Source organism: Natator depressus, chromosome 5 (assembly GCF_965152275.1).
Source record: "Natator depressus isolate rNatDep1 chromosome 5, rNatDep2.hap1, whole genome shotgun sequence".
Lineage (NCBI taxonomy): Eukaryota > Metazoa > Chordata > Testudines > Cheloniidae > Natator > Natator depressus.
The window spans coordinates 93,897,821-93,919,182 of NC_134238.1; the positions used below are offsets into that span (position 1 = coordinate 93,897,821).

At 41.8% G+C, this 21,362-nt stretch overlaps 1 protein-coding gene across 1 annotated transcript in view; it reads left to right on the forward strand.

The window, feature by feature from the left end:
• The first annotated feature begins 560 nt into the window (after nucleotides 1-560).
• PRUNE2 (prune homolog 2 with BCH domain) overlaps nucleotides 561-21,362 on the forward strand; it is a 173,998-nt gene continuing 153,196 nt past the window's right edge. The window contains exon 1 of the mRNA XM_074953222.1: nucleotides 561-696. Coding sequence (XP_074809323.1) covers nucleotides 661-696 — 36 coding nt within the window. The 5' untranslated portion in view covers nucleotides 561-660. The remainder of the gene's footprint in view (nucleotides 697-21,362) is intronic.

The following is a 21,362-nucleotide window of genomic DNA, read 5'->3' on the forward strand; positions in this document are numbered from 1 at the left end:
TCTAATCTATTGTTCCTCGCTGAGGTAAGTTTATTGTAATGTAGTGGCCACGAGGCAACGTGTGTGTCAGGGACACAGCAACACTTCCGTGTAATTCTCTTTTAAATCACTCCTCTGGAGCAGACACATCCGACTATGGCTATCTGAGTGCACTGCCTTGTCCAGACAGCGCTTCCATTCCTTACCCGGCCAATAAAACCCACTGCAGTGCCAGCCAGGCGCTGGAGAGAGAGAGAGAGAGACAGACACACACACACACACACACAGAGCTTCCTCAGCGCATCTTTGCTGCAGAGTTCCCTGCATCCCCTCACTTTGTCCTCACTTTTGGGCGCTGTCCATGGTTGCAGCACTTGCCTGCTTGACGTCAGCCAGCCGGAGACGCCCGTGCTATTGGCTGAGGAGCCAGGCCGACCTTTGGAATTGTGCGCGCAACCCCGCTCCCGCCCCACTCCGCCCCGGGCACCCCTGTCTCTTACTCCCATGTTCCAGGATAGGGAGAGGAGTTGGCCGGGCAGCGCTGCGCTGAGGGGGGGACACGCGGACAGCAGCAGCAGCAGCAGCCCGGGCAGTCGCAGCTGGAAGGAGCCGCCCCGCTCAGGCCAGAGGCTCTGTGCATGGAACTTTGCCCTGCCTGCTCGGATTCCGTATGACAACAACATGGAAGAATTTTTGCAGCGCACCAAATCCAAGCTGGTAAGTTATAGAGGAGAGTTAAAAAGGGCAGCAAAGCGTTAGGTGACTGTTACTTTGCGGGTCTGTTTGCATTTGTGCGCTGCACACAAAAACCTTCTCGGCAGCTTTTTAGTCCACGCAAAAGGATAATTTGTTAGTAAGAGTTAATCAGCAACCTGAGCAGCTGGGGCAAGACATAACGTGTGATCTTTCAGTGGATCACATGTTTTGTTTTTCTTTTGTTGTCTCATCTAAAGTAACCGAATTGCAACCCTGCGGTTAGCACTCTTTGATCATTTTATGGAGTGTTCTAAAAACCATATTTGACTTCCATATGGGGAATAACAGTAAATGGGGCACTTCAGGAAGTTATTTATGAGTTTGTAAAGTGTCTTTCATATGCATCAAGTTGCTGTAAAAATGACCAAAACATAGAAATCTATCAAAAGTAGAGGAGAAAACAGTCTATCTACTGTGCAACCTCTATGATCTGAAGGTCATTTGGAACACGGAATAAGTTTGGGTAATCAAGATTTCAAATAATCAAAGGAATTTGCAAGGTAATTCAGATCCTTAGCTTGTGTTAACTGATGTCACCCTATTGAAATCAGGCAGAAGAGCTGCACCAGTTGATGATCTGGCCCCAGATATTTACTATATACCTTTCTTCAGACAGTTCTATAATCTGTTAAAGAACCAGTCCCACATTAGTTGCCTTTAGTGGGCTGCCTGCTGTTCACGTGTTCACATGCAGGTTAGCATAATGTTACCCATTGGGCTGCTAATACTGTTGTCCTTGCTCAGGCAAAATTACCATTGAAGTCATGGGAGTTTTGCCTCAGTAATTTATGAAAATCAGGCCCTGCATGCTTGTATTTTTTTTCCTGGGATGTTATCATAAAAGAAAAATAAACTTCAGTGTTGATACTTCCAGTAGCAGCAACTTCCTGATTTCCAGACCTGTTTTGAAGCTTTAGAGAGAGAGGCACTACACTGGAGAGAGCCTCCATTCCTAAGCCAACCACACCCTACTTATAATAACTTGGAAGTCGTTAAGCTGTCTTTTGCTGTCGTGTATCAAGTTAAAAACAATGCTTTAATTTGACAATGAAGGCACCTTCTAAGAGGGGTAGCAAAGCACAAGAGGAAATACTTAACTGCTGATCCCCTTAACCTTAAGCACTCTGTGCAGGCAATCAGTAAAGTCTACATCAGGAATGTCTATTTGATCACATGGCAGAAAATGTGCAGTTGTATTATCGTAACTCTGCCTGTTAAAAGGTTGTTTAAATGTTCTCCTGTTATGCTTTTAGGATGCATTCTAACCATCAGAGGAGTGAAGTTCTGGAACAGCCTTCCAAGGGGAGCAGTGGGGGCAAAAAACCTAACTGGTTTCAAGAATGAGCTTGATAAGTTGGTGGAGGGGATGGTATGATGAGATTCCCTGCCATGGCATATGGCCCATCTGCAACTGCTATTAGCAGATATCTCCAACTGCCAGAGATAGGACACTAGATGGGGAGGGCTCTGAGTTACTACTGAGAATTCTTTCCCAGGTGCCTGGCTGGTGGGTCTTGCTGACATGCTTAGGGTCTAACTGATCGCCATATTTGGAGTCGGGAAGGAATTTTCCCACAAGTCAGATTGGTGGAGACCCTGGTTGTTGTTGTTTTGCCTTCCTCTGCAGTATGGGGCATGGGTCACTTGCTGGTTTAAAGTAGAGTAAATGGTGGAGTAACCTGAAGTCTTTATTGATTTGAGCACTTCACTAACTCAGCCAGAGGCTATGGGCCTATTACAAGAGTGGATGGGTGATGTTCTGTGGCCTGCAATGTGCAGGAGGTCAGACTAGCTCATCATGATGGTCCCTTCTGGCCTTAAAGTCTGAGTCTATGAGCTCCTCGCTCCAGTGTACCTGTGTTTTGCTTAGATACAGTGGAGGTTCAAACTCTACATATTTACTTTAAGGGTCAAATTATACAATCTTTACTTACAGTGAGTGGTACCTTAGGCCATAACAGTCCCATTGGTTTAAAGTGATTACAGTAGAATGGCTTGCAGAGTACTTGCAGAGTACCACTCATAGAATCATAGAATAACAGAGTTGGAAGGGACCTCTGGAGGCCATCTCGTCCAACCCCCTGCCCAGAGCAGGACCAATGCCAACTAAATCATCCCAGCCAGGGCTTTGTCAAGCCTGACCTTAAAAACTTCCAAGGAAGGGAATTCCACCACCTCCCTAGGTAACCCATTCCAGTGCTTCACCACCCTCTTAGTGAAAAAGTCCCCCCTGGGGCTCCAGCTGTCTTCCCCCTCCCCAGCCCTGCTCCCCGGTTATTTTTAGTATAGTCACACACAGGTCACAGGCTCCTGTGAATTTTTGTTTATTGCCTGTGACCCGTCTGTGACTTTTACTAAAAATAACTGTGACAAAATCTTAATCATGTATAGGACTGTCCTATTTCATGATTTCAAATAATATAGTATTATATAGCACTCTATAACTGCCAAAAAAGTAAAAATCTCTACACAGCATCTAATGATATTAAAATCTCCATTAATGTATTCTTTTAAAGAAAATAAATTTTACTGTTATTTTATATGCAGTGTCAGATTATTCTCAGTAATGCTCAGTGCAGAATTTTTAGTTACAAAAATGCAATCCAGGGATATGTTTGTATAGGACAAGACAACTGTTACTCTAAGGCTGAAGGAAAAAAAGGCTAGTGAAAAAAATATTAAGGTGTGGGACAGTAATTATCCTGAAATGATCCACATTTATGGTCCAGTCCTGCAATTCTTTCTCAGGCAAAATTCTATTTGAAATCAATGAGCGTTTTGCTTAAGTAACTGCTGAGTATGGCCCTGGTCTAGGACAAATTCTGGAGGTGGGGCTGGCGGGGGCGGAATCAGAGGTGGGAGTAAGTGACATATTCTGCTACAGTGGTTTTGGGCTTCATCATAGGCAAGTTAGGATATTTTGGCCCCTCAAACAGTCTTGAATCCAGAGAGCAGAAAGGTGGCGGAAAGCACCATATTAGATTATGGAAAAAAGAACCTCCAAAATACACAAGTGAAGGTCTCCAACTAGAGAACTCGTTAAAACTAGTCACACCACTTAATTTGGGGGTGGGGAGGATTTGAACTCTACTGCAACACAGACATTGGTAATGGGTCAAACCATCCCCCCACATGTGGAGGGATTCTCTGTAAGTGGATCACCCCTACCAGATGCTAAAGAGTGACTGAGGTGCTGCTGAGGAACTATTTCCTCCTTATTCAGACACTATAGAGGGCTGTCCACATTGTGTGGAGTCCATTTTGGGGTGTGAGGGTGTGGAGTTTCAATAGACCAATAGAGAAATGAGGGGATGGAAGATGAGACTGTGGAATAGTTTCCTTAAGGAAGTGGTGGAAGCCCTATCCTTTGACAGTTTTTAAAACTAAACTAGACAGTACACTATACACAACTATACTCTGCTATAATGTGGAGTAGAGAACAATTTTGCATTGGCTAGGAGATCGATTATGGAGTCTATTAGCCTTCTGTGTTTCTATGCAAAGCCACACAGAATGCCAGTAGTAGCACTAAGGTAAAAATAAAAAAGTATTTCCCTATTGATTTTCCTCCTTTGTAGATAGCACAGATAAATGTTTTCTTTTTTGTTATCACTAATATGTCTTGCACTTGTCAACTCCTTGCACTGGCATTTTCAAATAAATAACATTCTTCTGTTCACACAAAATGAATGGAAGGGGAAAAGGTACTACAAAAATCTTTGTGCATTCTCCCTTTAAAGTGGAAGGGTGAAGTGCATCAGAACAGTTGGAGCCTGAGAATGCACAAGAAATCCTAGCCTCCCAACCTCTCGATATTGGGATATCTGCGTGGTTAGCCTGCTTCACTGATGATTATTTTGCAAGAGCAACATTAAGGTCCAAAGGGATTTCAGCTGCATCGGAGCCCAGTTTGCTAGGGGAGCATGCTAGCACTCGCAACTCATTCTTGGTTCTGCCCCCTCTGCCAGCCAGTTGTATCCCTGAAATACCAGGATACAAAAGACATAGAGGGGCTGCTCCTGGCTTAAGAGGATGCATTTGTGTACATGCTTTTTTTGCAGCCTCTGATTCCTTCCTTCAGTGCTAATAAGTCACATTTAACGTGTGTTTGTTGGTATGGCTTCTCCAGTTGTCATGCAAAACAGGAGGCATAGAGGCCTTTATCAGTGGGAATATGTATGGTTGTAGGGAAACTGTTCAATATGGCATTTCTGCTGGAAGACAGCTGGGAGTGCTCACATATTGTTCATGAGTGTGCCACACAAAAGTAAATTTTTTCTTAGTGGCAGGAAATTTGATGTGCTGCATAATTTATATATATGCAAACGTGTGCACACACACGCGCACACATATTGAAGTGGGAGGACAAATTCAAAGTCTAAACTACCTGACATGTCTGTATTTTTTTTTCCTCTAGCAAAAGATACAGAGTCTTGTGCCAATAATATTAGAATGACTGTTAAACATTTGAATGATGCCATATGTCCTAATGAGAGTTTAATGTAAGATTGCAGCACAATACATGCAGTGGAAAGAGTGGCAGTGAAAGGGTTAAGGACTTTTTTTTTAAAATGACATCTGGAAGATGTCAAACAATGTTGTCTTTTCATTTTGTTCATAACCATGTTTTGTTTACTTTGTCATTTGATGATAAACGTATGCTATGTAATAGCTCCACTGTGCTGGCCCTTTTCCTGTCTGTGTAATTACATCCTGGCTATATATATTCCCCTGAAGTTTTAGTTCAGTATTCTTAAACTTCCTATCCTAAACTGCTGTTAAAGAGCTGTTATGTTCCACCAAAGAGGTAGCCACATTTCAATGATTCCTGTAAAAAACTTTGAATGCTGTGGTATGAAAGATTTGTAATGATTGATGCAAAGCTGACCGATGGGTTATTCTGAACAGAAATTATAAATGTTTGAAGAAATATGTTGGAGTTCTTTGAAGCTGGTTAGTTGTTTGTTCAAATGCTTTAATTTTCAGTACTTCATAATAAAGGGCAATGTCACTTACAAGCATTGGTGTCCTGATTATGTGTAAATGTATTAATATTTGTACAATGTTTTCAAAATGTAACAACTATATAGTGCCATGTAATGTTTGTTGATAGTGCAGTTCCTTCTCAGACAGAAATAAGTAATTTTCCAGAGGTTAATAAATACTATTAATTTACTTTGTCCCTGTAAAATTAATAAGGCTCCAATTCAGCAGTGTACCTCACTTTAAGCATATGAGTAGTCCCATTGAAGTCAATGGCAAATGCTTCAAGTGCTGAATCAGGGCCTAAAATTCTAGCAAAATCTACAAGAAACTGAACTTTGCCCTATCGTGGGTCTCGGGCAGGGGAAATTTGGGGGAAGAAGATTTTAGCTTTGTGGGAGAGGGAGGAAAGAAGAAACATTTCTCTGGTAGTATACATTTTTAAAAAATCCAGTCATTTGAATTTGCTCTCTTTGACCCAATGAATGCTGAATTATTTCTGTAAAGTGGGACAGCTTCAACAAGAGATATTGACCATCAGAGAGAGAGGCTGTATAGCTCAATGGTTGGGGCACTCACCTAGGATGTAGGAGATTCCCCCCCATTCTAGTCCCTCCTATCAATCAGGTAGAGCCAGGCCTTGAATTTGGGTCTCCTACAGCTTAAATAAGTACTATAACCCTAGGTTATTGGGTGTTTTAGGGTGGACCAGGTCTCTGTCGCCCTCAAAATTCCGTCCTGGACCTGCAAAAACCTTCCTAACAAAAGTTTTGTCAAAAATAATATATTTCTGCACAAAGTTTTGGGTCCAACAAATTGGCATTTTTTGACATAAGCATTTTGTTGAAAAATTCCTGACCAGGTTCAGGTAGAAAGTCTTGAGGCAGATGAATCTGTGAGCAGAGGAAAGGAGAGGTTTATTCATTGCATGGATCTGCCATTTATTACATGGATGTTATCTCCATATGTGTGTATATTTTAATTCCCATCCATATTGAAATCATCATGCGATCTTAGAAGTGTTTCTTAATTCAGTTGTTACAATCAGGTTTCCTGTAAGCAGTACTCACAGTGATTTTTGTCTGAGAACTGTATTAGCCAAACCATTCTATAGACCACCTCCAAAAGCTAAAGTGACTATCAGGACAGTTCTGGGTTTCCATGTAATGGCCTATTGTTCTGGGAACTTCCTTTGGAACAACTGAAGTGGCCTAGTGTTTCACAGTCAATGTAATAAACAATGTTTGGTGTGAAGAGAAAGCTTTGATAGTGTTTATACTCATTTAAGGTGTTCAAAGTGAATTTCCATGAGTCTTGTTCAGTATTACATGACAGACACGTTCAGAAAACTAAGTTATTAGAAACCTTCTCCATTCCAAGAAATATGCATGTGTCATTAATTGGTCAAAAACTAGCCACAGCAAAACTATAATACATTAAAAAAAATCTTTATAGGCTTATTTTGCAATGATAAAAATGTTGCCACAAAAATATCCTGGGATCTTGATTTTGAAAATATGGTCTCCTTATCTGGAGCAGTTCTATAGCACCGCTCTCAGACGAAGCCTCCTTGTCCATAATGATTGGAGAAATGCTGCTAGATCTTTCTAGAAACAGCTGTGGTTAAATGTTGTTGTAATCAGCACAGTTCTGATCCCTATGTGGGAAAGCCTATATTTTTTTCTGCAGTGATTGGCACTTTCTAAATAACTAAGCTAGTGAGGTAGCCAGTCTGATTAGGCGGTAATTGTAATAAGTCTCTTTTTTTCTAATAGAAAGTCTCATTGTATAGTGATTTATTACTGAACAACAACAACAACAACAACAACTTGAGAAGTTTAATAAATGCTTGAGTTTTGCTAGGCAGCAGTTGGAAAAAACCAAAAGAACAAAACCCGAGCCACCTGATTAGCTATTATTGTGCTTTTGTGTTCAATAGAAATCAGTCGAATTTTTTTTCCTAGAGATAAACTTGTCATACTATTCAAATCCAGATTTTATCTCCCCCCTCCCCCACCCATCTCAAAGTTATTTGGATTTATTATTCTGGCTTACTTTTGTTTTCTGGATTTTTTTTAAAAATTCAGGCAGGAGAAAAGAAAATATTTTCATCTGACTTCAACCATTTGGTGTTAAGAAAATAAGCAAAATTTCTTTCTTCTGTAAAGTTTGACTTATCTGTCCTTTCACTTGACTTGGTCTGAACAACAGATGAGATGGTCGTCATGACAGACAGTTCATTTGCTACGCCAAAATACAGTAATTAGTTCTCAAAGTTTACCTAAGTTATAGAAAAAAATAAAGTTTAACTTTAAAATGAAGTTCTGTTTACTTCACAAAAGGATTATGATGTAGACTGTGCCATTCAGGCCCAATCTAGAGCAGGGGGTGGTCCACTATTTTCCTGAGGTGTGCAGACTCTATGTAATTAGATTTCACCAATGCAGTAACAAATGTGAACTCCTGAAACACTGCCTTACCATGGAGCCACAGATATTCCTTGGGTTTTCCAAGCTAGCTTGCCACACCAAAAATCACGAAATATTCATGTTGCTTTCAGTCCCAAGAGACCAGTCACTAGCCCCAGGTCAATTTGTACCTTAGATCTCTCACCAGAGAGAATGCTTGCAGTCAGTCCTGTAATAAACCAACTAAAGATTTATTAATTAGGAAAAAAGAAATGAGAGTTATTACAAGGTGCACACACATATATACGAATTAGTTATGTTACATGGGTTTAAAAGGTGACAGTTGTAATAATCTGTCAGCTCTGAATGTCTTTTAGGGCTGACCCAGGTTGACCCTGGGGAACTCTACTTCTGCTTCTTGGCTCCAGCTCTGAGAGAATCCAGACAACAAATGAGAAATGAAAACTTTTCTTGTCAGCTATAATTTCCTTCTTCCAGAATTCAAGCTGATGGGACAAGATCTTTTGCACATAGTTTCTTCATGGATGTGAAGGGGCAGTTAACAAAGTCTTTGTATTGTGATGTCCCACAATGGCCCCTTTAGTTTTGATATCCCCCTCAACAGGTTCACAGCAAACACTTTTTTCCAGTTATAAAGCAAAAACTTAAATATTACCTTGTAGTAGGTGAAGATGATATTATAAGTAATATATCAGCAACTTATAAGAAGTTCATAATTTCAAAGTCTAAACACTATAAACACATTGTTATAAGTTCAGTACTCATCTTAACCATACTAACACATGGGTGAAACAGGCTGCTTTCCAGCAATGAATTTGTCCGTGATCAGCTGAGATCTAAAGCCTTGTCAAGTGCTGGCACTTCGTTTGCCAGCGTCACACATGATATCACATTGCTTTGTGTTTTCATCATGTGTGATAATCTCACAATGCTAACTTCATAACACCATCTCAGAACCCGATAGCACAATTATATTTTGTGGACATCTGCAACTTCATACAATGGGCCAGCTTTCCCAGGCAGATTATTGCTACTATGCCAAGAAGAGTGGCACAGAAAGATTGAACCATAGTTCATTTAGAACCACAGTTTCCCCCCATCCTAGAAACTAATGTGTATGTGCATTGCGCACAGAGTGTTTGAGGGGGAAGAAGGAAAGATGGGGGCATTTACTCTCTCCCCAAATATTCCCTCCCAGAGCAGAATTTTCAAGGTGAGTCTTCTCACTTTCCACCTAGACAACCTCTTCATTCTGCCCCTTAGGAATTAAAGTATCTGGGATCCATCAGGCATGCCCAAACCAGGCAAACTCAACTCAACTCTCCTCTCTCCCCCACCCCATAACCTCCACTTGGTGCTTACTTGTCTCTCTGCACAAACCTCCCTTATTTATCTGTAGCAACAAACAAACAAAAAGAAGTGTAGAAATTTATAATTTATAGGTTCACCTGCATCCAATAATAAGCAACACCTTGGCTCTTCTAAACAGGTTCTAGGGGGTCTCATGTTCCTTATGGGCTGCCATTTTCGCTTCTTACAGTGTTACCTAGCTGGCCAGTTACCTATGTGAACAGCCAGCCCATCCTGTCTGCACTTGGATGCTATATTCCCATGAGATTGTCCCTGATTGCATTTTGCTACACTCCTGGAATGCAAGCAAGGAGGGAGAATGACATTCTAGGCCTTTCAAACCCACATTAATCACTGTATCCTCCAACTGAAATTCATAAATTTAAGTTGTAATTTTTAAATGTACAAAAATCTCCATTTCCAGTGTTCAGACTGAGACCACTTGGTGATGGCTTGATCCCCACATTACCCTAAAAATGTTATTAAAAATCAAACACAGTCATTGCTTCTTTAAACAAATAGTCATTAAAAGCTAGGGACTTCTTTGCAGACCAGCTAATAATTACCAATCTGGAATTAACAAGGAGCTGTAAGAACAGAATCTGCATGTGTGCTCTTTGCTCCCCATCAATCAGGAGTAGTTATATAGTGACAGAAGTGCATAGTAACCTATAACAAACGCTGTTTAAGAAATATTAGGGTTGTGGCAGAAACCAAGGAAATTAAGTTAAACCTTCATCCTTAACCCAACCCATAGCAATAAGCTATAGCAGCACCAGTCATAGTCACATGAGCCCTCCTGGTGCAACAGAAGAAGTTAAGGATGGATTTCTTTACTTTTTACAGTTTGTGTCTCATCTTTGAAGATGATCTTGTAGACTATTGTTTGCATTCAAGGCATTTTAAAGTGAAAACATCCTGCACTGAGATTTTTAAATGTATGTTATTGATTGATTATACTGTAAGAGCTCTGGGCTCTTTTTAAAGTGCAGATTATTGAACTAATGGATTGTAATAGCTCCAAATTGGATAAATAGTGCCCTAAGCTTCCTTAAGACAGACAGTGTGTATCCTTGTGTGCCTTGGCTTTGCTCACAGGATTATTTTGTGAAGCCAGTAGGAATCTTGGTGGCTGTAAGGATTGGTATTGGGGTATAGACCCTTTCATACACATGTGGTCAGATCACAGTCAGCCCACACAAATAAAGTGTCATTATCATCTATTGGCTGTTTTGCACATGAATTGAGTTTAGTGATCTCATTTCAGTTCCTAGTAGGCAAGAGACCATACCTCAGATACTAGCTTCATAGACTCAGATTTTAAGGCCAGAAGGGACCATCATGATAATCTAGTCTGACCTCCTGTGCATTGTAGGCCACAGAACCTCATCTACCCACTCCTGTAAATAAGCCCATAACCTCTCTCTGAGTTATTGAAGCCCTCATATCTTACTGTAAAGAAGTTACACAGAATTCACCATTTATACCAGTTCAGCCAGCAAGTGACCCATGCTCCAAGCTGCAGTGGAAGATGAAACCCGGCCCCCCAGGGTTTTTACCAATTTGTCTGACAGGGTGCTCTACTCACTGCTGGTATGGTGCCTCCTCCTGGCCATTCTGGGGAATAGCTCATCACAGGTCAACACCCCTTCCTGCATTTGCACACTGTACTTCTGGCCTCAGTCTCAGTCTCTTTGTCTGTACCCCTCTCACATCTTGGGAGGTGCTGTGGCCTCTTAGTGAGAGCACTCTGGCTAGATCACTATTGTGGTTTCCCCCTCTGGGGGTTGGAAGTCTCTTCTTACACACAGGCTCAGGCAGTCTTCCTACCCACTGGTGCCACTTCCTTAGTGGTTGGTTGGGGAACCTGGGCCCACCCTCTACTTTGGCTTCCTGCGCAGAGACCCTCTAGCCAGCAGTCAAAGTGTGTTCCACCCTGTACCTTGCTCCATTTCCCTGAGCCCTTTTCTAGCCATCTGGCTCTCCTTTCCTTCTCTGGGTCTGCCAGCTTCACCACTCCTTCCTCACAGGAGTTACTTCAGGGTATACATCTCTGCAGCCTCCAAATACTCCTCCCTCTTCCAGGGAGTGACTGCAGCCTTTCCCCATGGCCCTGTCTCTTGTCAGCTTCCTGGCTTATTCCTGCACAGGTGAGCTTCTTCTAATTAAGCCTTCTCTCAGTCTTAATTCCTAATAGATTAATTAGCCCATGTGGCCTTCATTAACCCCTTCAGGGTGAGTGTGAGGTAGACACCCCATCATACTAACCCCGGGAAAATTCCTTCCTGACTCCAAATATGGCGATCAGTTAGACCCTGAGCATGTGGGCAAGACCCAGCAGCCAGTCACCTGGGAAAGAATTCTCTGTAGTAATGCAGAGTCCTCCCCATCTAATGTCCCATCACCGGCTGTTGAAGATTTTTGCTACTAGCTGTCACAGATCGACTACATGCCATTGTAGGCAGTCTCATCTTACCATCCCCTCCACAAACTTATCAAGCTCATCATACCATACCCTCCTAAACTTATCAAGTCTTGAAGCCAGTTAGATTTCTTGCACCCCACTACTCCCCTTGGAAGGCTTTTCCAGAACTTCACTCCTCTGATGGTTAGAAACCTTCATCTAATGTGAAGCATAAATTTATTGATGGACGGTTTATATCTATTTGTTTTTCTGTCAATACTGGCGCTTAACTTAAATACCGCCCCCCCACCCCCGGTATTTATCCCACTGATGTTTTTGTAGAGAGCAATCTTTGAATCTGTGCTCACCAGATAGGTTTTCCATTCCTTTGATCATCCTACTAGCCCTTCTGTACACCTATTTCAGTTTGAATTAATCTTTCTTAAATATGGGAGACCAGAATTGCCCACAGTATTCCAAATGAGGTCTCACCAGTGCCTTGCATCTTGGTACTGATACTTTCCTGTCTATTGGAAGTGCCTCTCCTGATGCATCGTAGGACTGCCTTAGCCTTTTTCACGGTTGCATTGCATTGGCTGCTCATAAGCATCCTGTGATCAACCAATACCCTGGTCTTTCTCCTCCTCTGTTGCTTCCAAAGAGGGATTCTCCAAGAAAAGGTTGAGGTGTGCTGTGCAGGAAAGCCCTCTGCACTGTCTGTTCTGTGGATGAGAAGACTTCAGTCTCCAGGTCTGTCAATACAGCATCTTTCATCAGTACTAAACACACACTCAAATGTAAAAGGTAGAATAATTTAGACCTTACATCTCTGCCCTTTCAGACCACAGGCTTTGCATTTCAGAGAAAGGGCCTTATATTGAGAGGTAAGGCAGGTAAGGAAATAAACACAGTCTTTTAAATTATTTTTTAATTTGGTTTGGAAGAACCTTTTATGGCTTACCCTGAAAATGAGCTAAATGCTGAAATAAGTGTACAACAGTTAAATTTCTGCAAGTATCTTCTCCCATAACAAAATTAGGTCTGATGTTCTATGCAGTCATCATTTGACATGCTCTGATATATATTTTCAAAGTTGGAGATTAATGAGTATGTCATTAGTAGAGATATTCAGAGCATCACAGGTACTTGATAACACATTTAAAGTCAACTGACTGTCACTTAACAGGAAGTAGAGCCTGGCTACGTCCTCCAGAGATCCATAAAGAATACACATCTGTGACTAATATAACAGATGACTGAATGTCACCAGTGCTTTATACAGCCACAGCTGAAAGATCATTTATCTTGAAGTAAAAAAGTCAACCCTCATGATAAGCAGGTCAGATATGACAGTCTTGGGTAGGTAGACAGTGAAATACTTCATGGCCCAGACCAGGGGTGGCCAATCTGTGGCTCCGGAGCCACATGTGGCTCTTCAGAAGTTAATATGCAATTCCTTTATAGGAATATAGGCACTGACGCCAGGGCTGGAGCTACAGGTGACAACTTTCCAGTGGGCCAGGGGGTGTTCACTGCTCAACCTCTGGCTCTGCCACAGGCCCTGCCCCCACTCCACCCCTTCCCACCCCCTCCCTTGAGTCTACAGTGCCCTCGCTCCTCCCCCTTCCCCCCCAAAGCCTCCTGCATGCCATGAAACAGCTGATCAAGAGGTGCGGGAAGGGAGGGGGAGGCGCTGATTGGTGGGGCTGCTGACGTATTACTGTGGCTCTTTGGCAATGTACATTGGTAAATTCTGGCTCCTTCTCAGGCTCAGGTTGGCCACCCCTGGCCCAGACGGACTATGTGGCATATTGTTTTGAAGCATGTCACATGGTCATGCCTGTCTTGTGAGGTGCCTAGCACATTTCAGAGTGCTTGAAAAATAACAGTAGCAGTAATACATGTTGGTAAGTTGGTATAAGTGTGACTTGTGTGCCAAAGGGGTAGAAGCAGTGGTGAGCTGGAGCCGGTTCATGCAAACCGGTTGTTAAATTCTGAAGCCGGTTTAGAACTGGTTGTTAAAGGGGTGGGCAAACTCCGGCCCGCGGGCCATATCTGACCCGCAAGACCGTCCTGTCCAGCCCGCCTGAGTTCCCGGCTGTGGAGGCTCCCCTGGCTGAGAATCCTTTTTTAATTTTCACTCACCCGGCGGTGCTCTGGGTCTTCGGCAGCACTTTGGCGGCATGCACCTCAGTGCCGCCGAAGACCCAGAGTGAGTGAAGGACCCGCCGCCAAAGTGCCGCAGAAGACCCGGAGCGACTGAAGGAACCGGTTCTTCAGATTTTGTCAGCTCATCACTGAGTAGAAGGGTGGGAATGTAGCAGTAAAAGCAATCAACACAGCAAAAGAATGTAACAAAGAAGTGCAGCGGAAGAGGGTAAGGGAAGGACTGCTTTATCTTACATTTCTTGATGTTCCTATTTATAGAACCCCTACTTTCAATCCATTCTACGTGAATGTTACTCTCATACTTCCTCATATAACACGTATGTCACCTCTGAATTTGGCTCAGTGCACCAGATTCATCCTGATGTACTTCAGCTGAAAATTGGAATTACACCAGGATTAATTAGTCCCTATGTATCGATGATAAGCTCCCTAGAGTTGGGATTGAGTCTTCCTACTATATAGCACAATTTCATTGAAAATCTGGGCGGAGGATCCTATTTCTCATAATTTTTCTCCTAACACAGGTGGGCAAGAAATATTCACATCACTAGTTAATAAAAATAAATAAAATAAAAGGGAAAGAAAACAATCAGTCTCCATAGTGATTATTTCTCTAAGGGACTTGTTCTGCCAAAACAATCACAATGGTAGTGCATAACCCAAAATATTTCCTAGGAATGATGGGCCTGATTCTGATCTAACACCTGTGAAAATAAAGAGCTATTCTATTCTCAATGGAGCTATTCTAGTGCAAAATGAATGTGAATGAGATCAGAATCAGGCCTATTGTATGAAAATAAAATGAAAATAAAAAGGAGAAGTGTGGCAAATAGCAGGATAGTATGTGGGAAATGACACTAAAATGATTTGCTGAATCTGGAACAAGCATTTTGATTTGTGTGGGGTTCCTGGTTCTTGCAAGAGCCGAAGTAAACTGGGAAAAGGCTATTGAGAGTATCTCCTTCTCGCTCTTTATCTGCATTCTATCTGTGATTGCCCACTTTGCATTCTGCTATCCTTGGAGAGATATTAATTTCGACAACCAAGGTTTATATAATTGCATATGTTTCTGAGGGCATTTAATTAACTAAAATAAACATGCATAAAAAGTTTAAAATATCTCAAACCCATCAAGGTTTAATAATTAGGCTTTTTCCTAGCAGTGTTTTGCAAACACACCTATAAAGCATGAATACTTCTAATGGGAGACCAGAAAGAAAATGTAAATCAAATAAACCAAAATGTGTGTTGAAAAGGGGATTGTGTTTCCTCATATCCTGGGGTGGAGTTCTCTTTCTTCCCTTCTTCCTCTTTTATAATCCTTTTTGTTCTTTTTAGCTCCTGTTATTGTGCATAAGCTGAAAAATGGATTTTGCACTTAGCTCTGGAGGAGGCCAGATTGGATCACATTTCGATTTCTTTGAATAAGTTTAGCACGTTACACTAAACGTTTCTGGTCTCTGTCTCAGAAAAATCCCATACTGGTACAGTGTCAGCATCCCCTCTGAGTGCAGTGTCCTGGAGTGTCACTATAGGAGAGATGATCACTAAGGTAGTCTGATCTGAGCCCATTAAGGGCTTTAAAGATGAGGACCAGAATATTGAACTGGACTCGCTAGTGAATGGGGAGCCAATGGAGGACTACAGAGCGCTGGTCTGACTGTGCTCACTGTGACTAATTCCACTTTACAAGCTTGCTGATATGCATTGTACAAGCTGGAGTTTGTGGATGGCCTTGACTGATAACACAAGAAAAGAGCGTTAGAGGAGACAGGGAAATTAGGTTTCCCCTCCCCACTGTCAGCAGATGGGTGGCAGGGCTAGGAAGAGGAATGGCTGTGTCATGTCCTTTCTGTCCCCAATCCCAGGCATGTGCACTTCTGGATCAGGAACCAATTAGGGAGTGGGAATGGTGCAGGGTAGAGTTAACTCTTTTTCTCGAGTAATGGCAATACAGACAACCAGAGGAAGATTAGACACCAAAGGACTGTTGGTACACATTGTAAGCTCTTTGGGGCAGGGAACATCTTTCTGTTATGTGTTTGAGCAGCACCTGGCACATAGGGCCCTGATCCCTAGTTAGGAAACCCTAAGCACTACCACAATACAAATAACAACATTAAAACCTTTAAAACTATGGCAGAAGTAGTCCTTTTATTTTCTAGAATAATAAACAATAAATACACACACAGTTGATTGGCTCATAGTTCATGTACCTTCCTGGGCTTTTCTCTATTCATAATTTAACAAAAACCACAAACCTTAGCCATAGCTGTATCCTGGGCTCCCCGCAGGGCCTTATATCCAGGCACTTTAAGCTTATTTCCAATGTTTACTAATGCGTAATGTCTAAATTCTCAGAGGCAGAAAAAAATAACTTGTAGAAATGCTCTATATCCTCTTTAATGTGGTGAAAGACATCAGTAGTCCATCGATATATCACTCAATCTTGTCTTACCTTTTTGTTCACAAATGTCAGAAAAAAGAAACGGTATATGTATCAGACAACTTTGGGACTGTTTAAAGTCATAGTAGTGCTAGATCATTGTTGAAAAAAAGTCTTCAATCTTAATACTGTTTTGTTTCTTCTTCTCTGATCCTTTTCTATTTTTCTGTCAACAATTGCTCTGTCAGTGTCATTGTTTGTGTCCATTTCTCTGTTCATTCATGTGTTTGTTTCTGTCTGTTTTTAATGACCATGTAAAATGGTTTCTCTTTCAGTCCCATTCCTTTGTCCTTAAATCTTTTTTCCCTTTTGTCTCGTTTTAGTTAGTACCTCATTTTCTGACTCCTTGCTTTCTTTTCCCCACTTTATCAACCCTTCCTTTCCTTATCTTGTTCTTTCTTTCCCAGCATGTTTACAGACACATTGCTGCAGTTAAAGCAGCTTGACTCTCATGACTTTAAATTTCTATTGTGATCACAGGGCAGCAATAGGGACATCAAGGCTTGCTCACTTGAACCCCATTAGTAGTAACACAAGACTTTGTTTTCATTTGCTTGGTGGTCATTAAAGAGATACTTGTTTGCAGATATCATTACTGGGGAATAGGCTCTTTTTCAGTCTTGTTTAGAACACTTTGTTTTGCAATTTAATTTTGATAAGGTTTTGTAAACAAAATTTAAAATGTCTATCATTTTATTATTAGAATAGGTCATTCCAAGGTATGTGGAAATACAGGTGTATGCTATAGCCACTTATCAAGTGCTAAAGTTACTTAGCTTCCTCTGTTGTGCCTCACATAAGGTTTGAAAACTCAACACCTACAGATATTGTGATATTCTGTTATTCCTTGATCAGTTTCTTAAATAACACTCAAGTGCCTGGGTTAGGGCTAGATTTTAGAGTTGAGTTGAAATGTTCTTCTGAAGTCTCAAGTATATAACTTGTTGCTTCTTGTTTGCAGAAACAGGCTGCCCCTTCCCAGCAATCCGTGGGGAAGGAGCTTTGAAGGAGCTTAGGGGAAGGCCACAGTGCTCAGCTGGCAGGTGTGGGTGTCAGGGCCAATGCGAGGGAGTGTGTATGGCTGGGATGGGGGCTGTTGTGCCTCTCAGGTCTGCCACCTTTCCATTGGGTGGAGGTGGGGGAACAAGCTAACTGATTGGATTTTGCCAGTCCTCCCCCTTGCCTATTTAAGCTTACCTGTGCTTTTCAAAAGCCTCTTATCCTACCCTGGCCTCCCTCCCCTTTGTATAGCATTGTGTTATTTATGAAGCTGCAGATCTGACTGATGGCCTGTTTGGGGATCAGGAAGAAGTTTTTCCCAATAGAGCAAGCTAACAAGTGGTCTGGTGGGATTATTTTGCCTTCCTCCCAGGATCCTGGGAGATCATAACATTAAGACTGAGAATGGATTAATATTAAGAAAAATGATACTCTTTTAGCATGTTACTACTTGAGGCCAGTGTCTAGTGCAGATAAAGATAAAAGGGACCAGCTTCTGGTGGTAGATGAGACCTGAGATTGTACTGATGGTCCTGAAATCTTTGAGGGACTGAAGTGCTCCTTTGGGAACCTCTACCCCCTCCATGCAGGGGAGGTGGAGAGGATTCAGAAGTGAGCTGAGTCCTAGAGATGGGCCCAAGCAGGTCTACTCCAAGTTATTGGTGATATGCTGGGAGTCCTGAACATTGCACAAGACCCAGTTAAATGTCTGTCATGAGAGACTGGGGATATAATGCGCCTTCCAGTATTTAATATATACATAAAGTTGCAGCCTGCTGCTTAAATTTATCCTGTGTGTGTGTCTGTCATTCATTCACCTGCATCTACTGATAAATAGCTTGGTGATTGTCATTAGCCATGCATAAAATTGTTGTAAATTAGAGATTTTTACTGGTTAAGCAGCCTCGTTAGTATTCTTTAGAGATGGAGTTCACCGGAGTAATCATTTGACGAACAAAGCTGGTGAGGGAGAAAAGGACATAGTATCATTTCCAACAGAGAAGAGACAAGAGTTGCATAAATAAATAGGATGTTTGTCCTATTATTTCCACTAACATGACTCACAATTTTGGTTCAAGACTGAAAATATCTTAGAGGAAACAGAGGAAACCTAATACTGCTACTTCTAAAAGCTGTCAACATTTCTTCTGTGTTCTTGTCATGAATTTATCTAATGCAAGGCTCAATATGAGCTGTAGTTTGTATTAAGATCAATATTGTGGTAAGCTGAGAATCCATTGCACTTAATATGTCACCATAAGAGAAATTTGAAAATCTGTGGACAATAATACAAGCAAATAGCACCTGAGAAACTGATTCTGTATTGGCACTGTTTTTTGTTTGTTTTTTTGCTGTAGGGAAAAATTGTGCAGGGCCTGTAGACTTTTGTCTTTTACAGTAATTAAACTGAAGTCTCTGATGGCTTAATTAGTCTTGGACACTGTCATGTTTTAGTTAACACATAGCAATAATTGGTGAAGAACCTGTTGTTTAGACTTGAATTATATTTGTATTAGATGTCGTATTATTCAGATCCCTAAATCTGATTCGCATCTGTTGCTGAGATATGTCTCTATTAAGAAGATTTGCCATTTAAGTGGATCCACTGTATTCTCCAAATGCTGTTTCTTTGGTGGAGCATTACTGAAAAGAAGGTGACATTCAGGAAAAAAGAATCTACATGTGATTCTGTTTAAACTGTGATGCGAAGGTCTCCTTGTCCTTGTGTATTTCAAAGTGACATTTAAAGTTAGGATTTATTTTGGTGCTAAGCACAAGTATCACTTTGCATCCCTGATGTTAATTGATTGCACGATCCAGAAGTCAGAAAATTAAAATTTAAGCCCCTTGTGGTAATGTTAATTCAAACACATTGCACATCCCATATATTTCAAGGTATGCACTTAATAACAAACTTTAATATGCTAATGTACACATTGTATTTCAGAGATTTATTTTAAATTGGAAACCTTCCATGTCGATATTATAATGCTAATATAGCACTACAGTTAGTATCACAGCTCCCTAATATTGGCAAAAAGTACTATAATGCATGTGTGACGGGCTTTTAAAAATATATTCTAACAATGGCCTGGATCTACAAAAGGAGTTAGGTGCTGAAGTCCTTGTTTCAGGCATCTAAGTGCTAGTTTTGGCTCCACTGTGATGTACAAAACTGTTGCCTAACCCCTGTAGCCACCTAAACTCACTTGGCACTACATTTTCAGAGTAAAAGTTCCCTCAGTGCCTATGTTTCTGCATCTGGGCATGTGTCCTGCTGTCTCCCTCTAGGCACCCAGGCACCTATCTCCTAAGCCCCAGAATGATTCACACACTGGGGGTGGGGGGTGGGAAGAGAGGTGTTCAGCCACCTAGGCTGACCGCCGGATCAGGCCCCATTTGAAAAAAAAGTCAAGCAGAAGGAGGAGGTGCCCATGTGTCACCTCCTGCCAGGAGCCGGTAGATCGGAAGCTGGTAGGAGCTGCTTGGGCCCCTCGCTCTCCACACTGTCGTCCATGAGTTTTCAAAGATAATTGGCAATGGTTCAGATAGCTCCCCAGTCAGCTCCTTGAGTATTCTAGGATGTATTTCATCAGCTGACCAGAAGATATCTAACTTGTTTAAGGCTATGTCTACACTACATCTTATGTCAGCGTAATCTATCTGTTTCAGGGGGTGTAAATAAACCACCCCCCTGAGCAACGTAAGTTACACCAAGATAAGCGCTCATGTGCACAGTGGTATGTTGGCGGGAGAGTTTCTCCCATCGACATAACTTCTGCCATCGGGGAGGTGGTTTTATTATGCCAATGGGCGAGCTCTCTCCTGTTGGCATAGAGCATCTTCACCAGACGTACTGCAGGGGTGCAGCTGCATTAGTACAGCTGTGCCATTGCAGCACTGTACTCGGAGACATGCCCTAAGTCATTTTTAACGTGTTCCTTCCCTATTTTAGCCTCTGACCCTACCTCATTTTCACTGGCATTCACTTCGTTAGATGTCCAATCGCTACTAATCTATTTGGTGAAAACTGAAACAAAAAAGGCATTTAGCACTTCCTCCATTTTCTGTCATTGTCTCTCCCCCTCATTGAGTAATGGGCCTACTCTCTCCTTGGTCGTCTTCTTGCTTCTAATGTAATTTGGAGAATGTTTTCTTGTTACCCTTTATGTTTCTAGCTAATTGAATCTCATTGTATTCCTGGCCTTTCTAATTTTGTCCCTACATGCTTGTGGTGTTGTTTTTTTATATTCATCCTTCATGATTTGACCTACTTTCCACTTTTTGCAGGACTCTTTTTTGAGTTTTTGTAGGACTCTTTTTTGAGTTTCAGATCATTGAAGATCTCCTGGTTAACTCAGGGTGGTCTGTCTTCCTACACAGTGAAATAATTTGCTCTTGTGCCCTTAATAATGTCTCTTTGAAAAAATGCCAGCTCTCCCAAGCTGTTTTCCCTTTAGACTTCCTTCCCACGGGATCTCACCTACCAACTCCCTCAGTTTGTTTAAATTTGCCTTTCTGAAATCCATTATCTTTATTCTGCAGTTTTCTCTCCTACCATTCCTTAGAATCATGACATCTATCCTTTCATGATCACTTTCACCCAAGCTGCCTTCCACTTTCAAATTCTCAACCAGTTCCTCCTTATTTGCCAAAATCAAATCTAGAACAGCCTCGCCCCTAGTTGCTTTCTCCACCATAGGTATACAGGGTATGCTTCTTTCTGTGAATATGGCCAGCTCTGGCCAGTGCAGAGGAGACAGCGATGGTTCTGCTTACTCGCTCTCTCTCTCTCCTCCCTGCCCCCTTTGGGATTCCTGTCTCTCGGGGTACTGGGGGGGGGTAC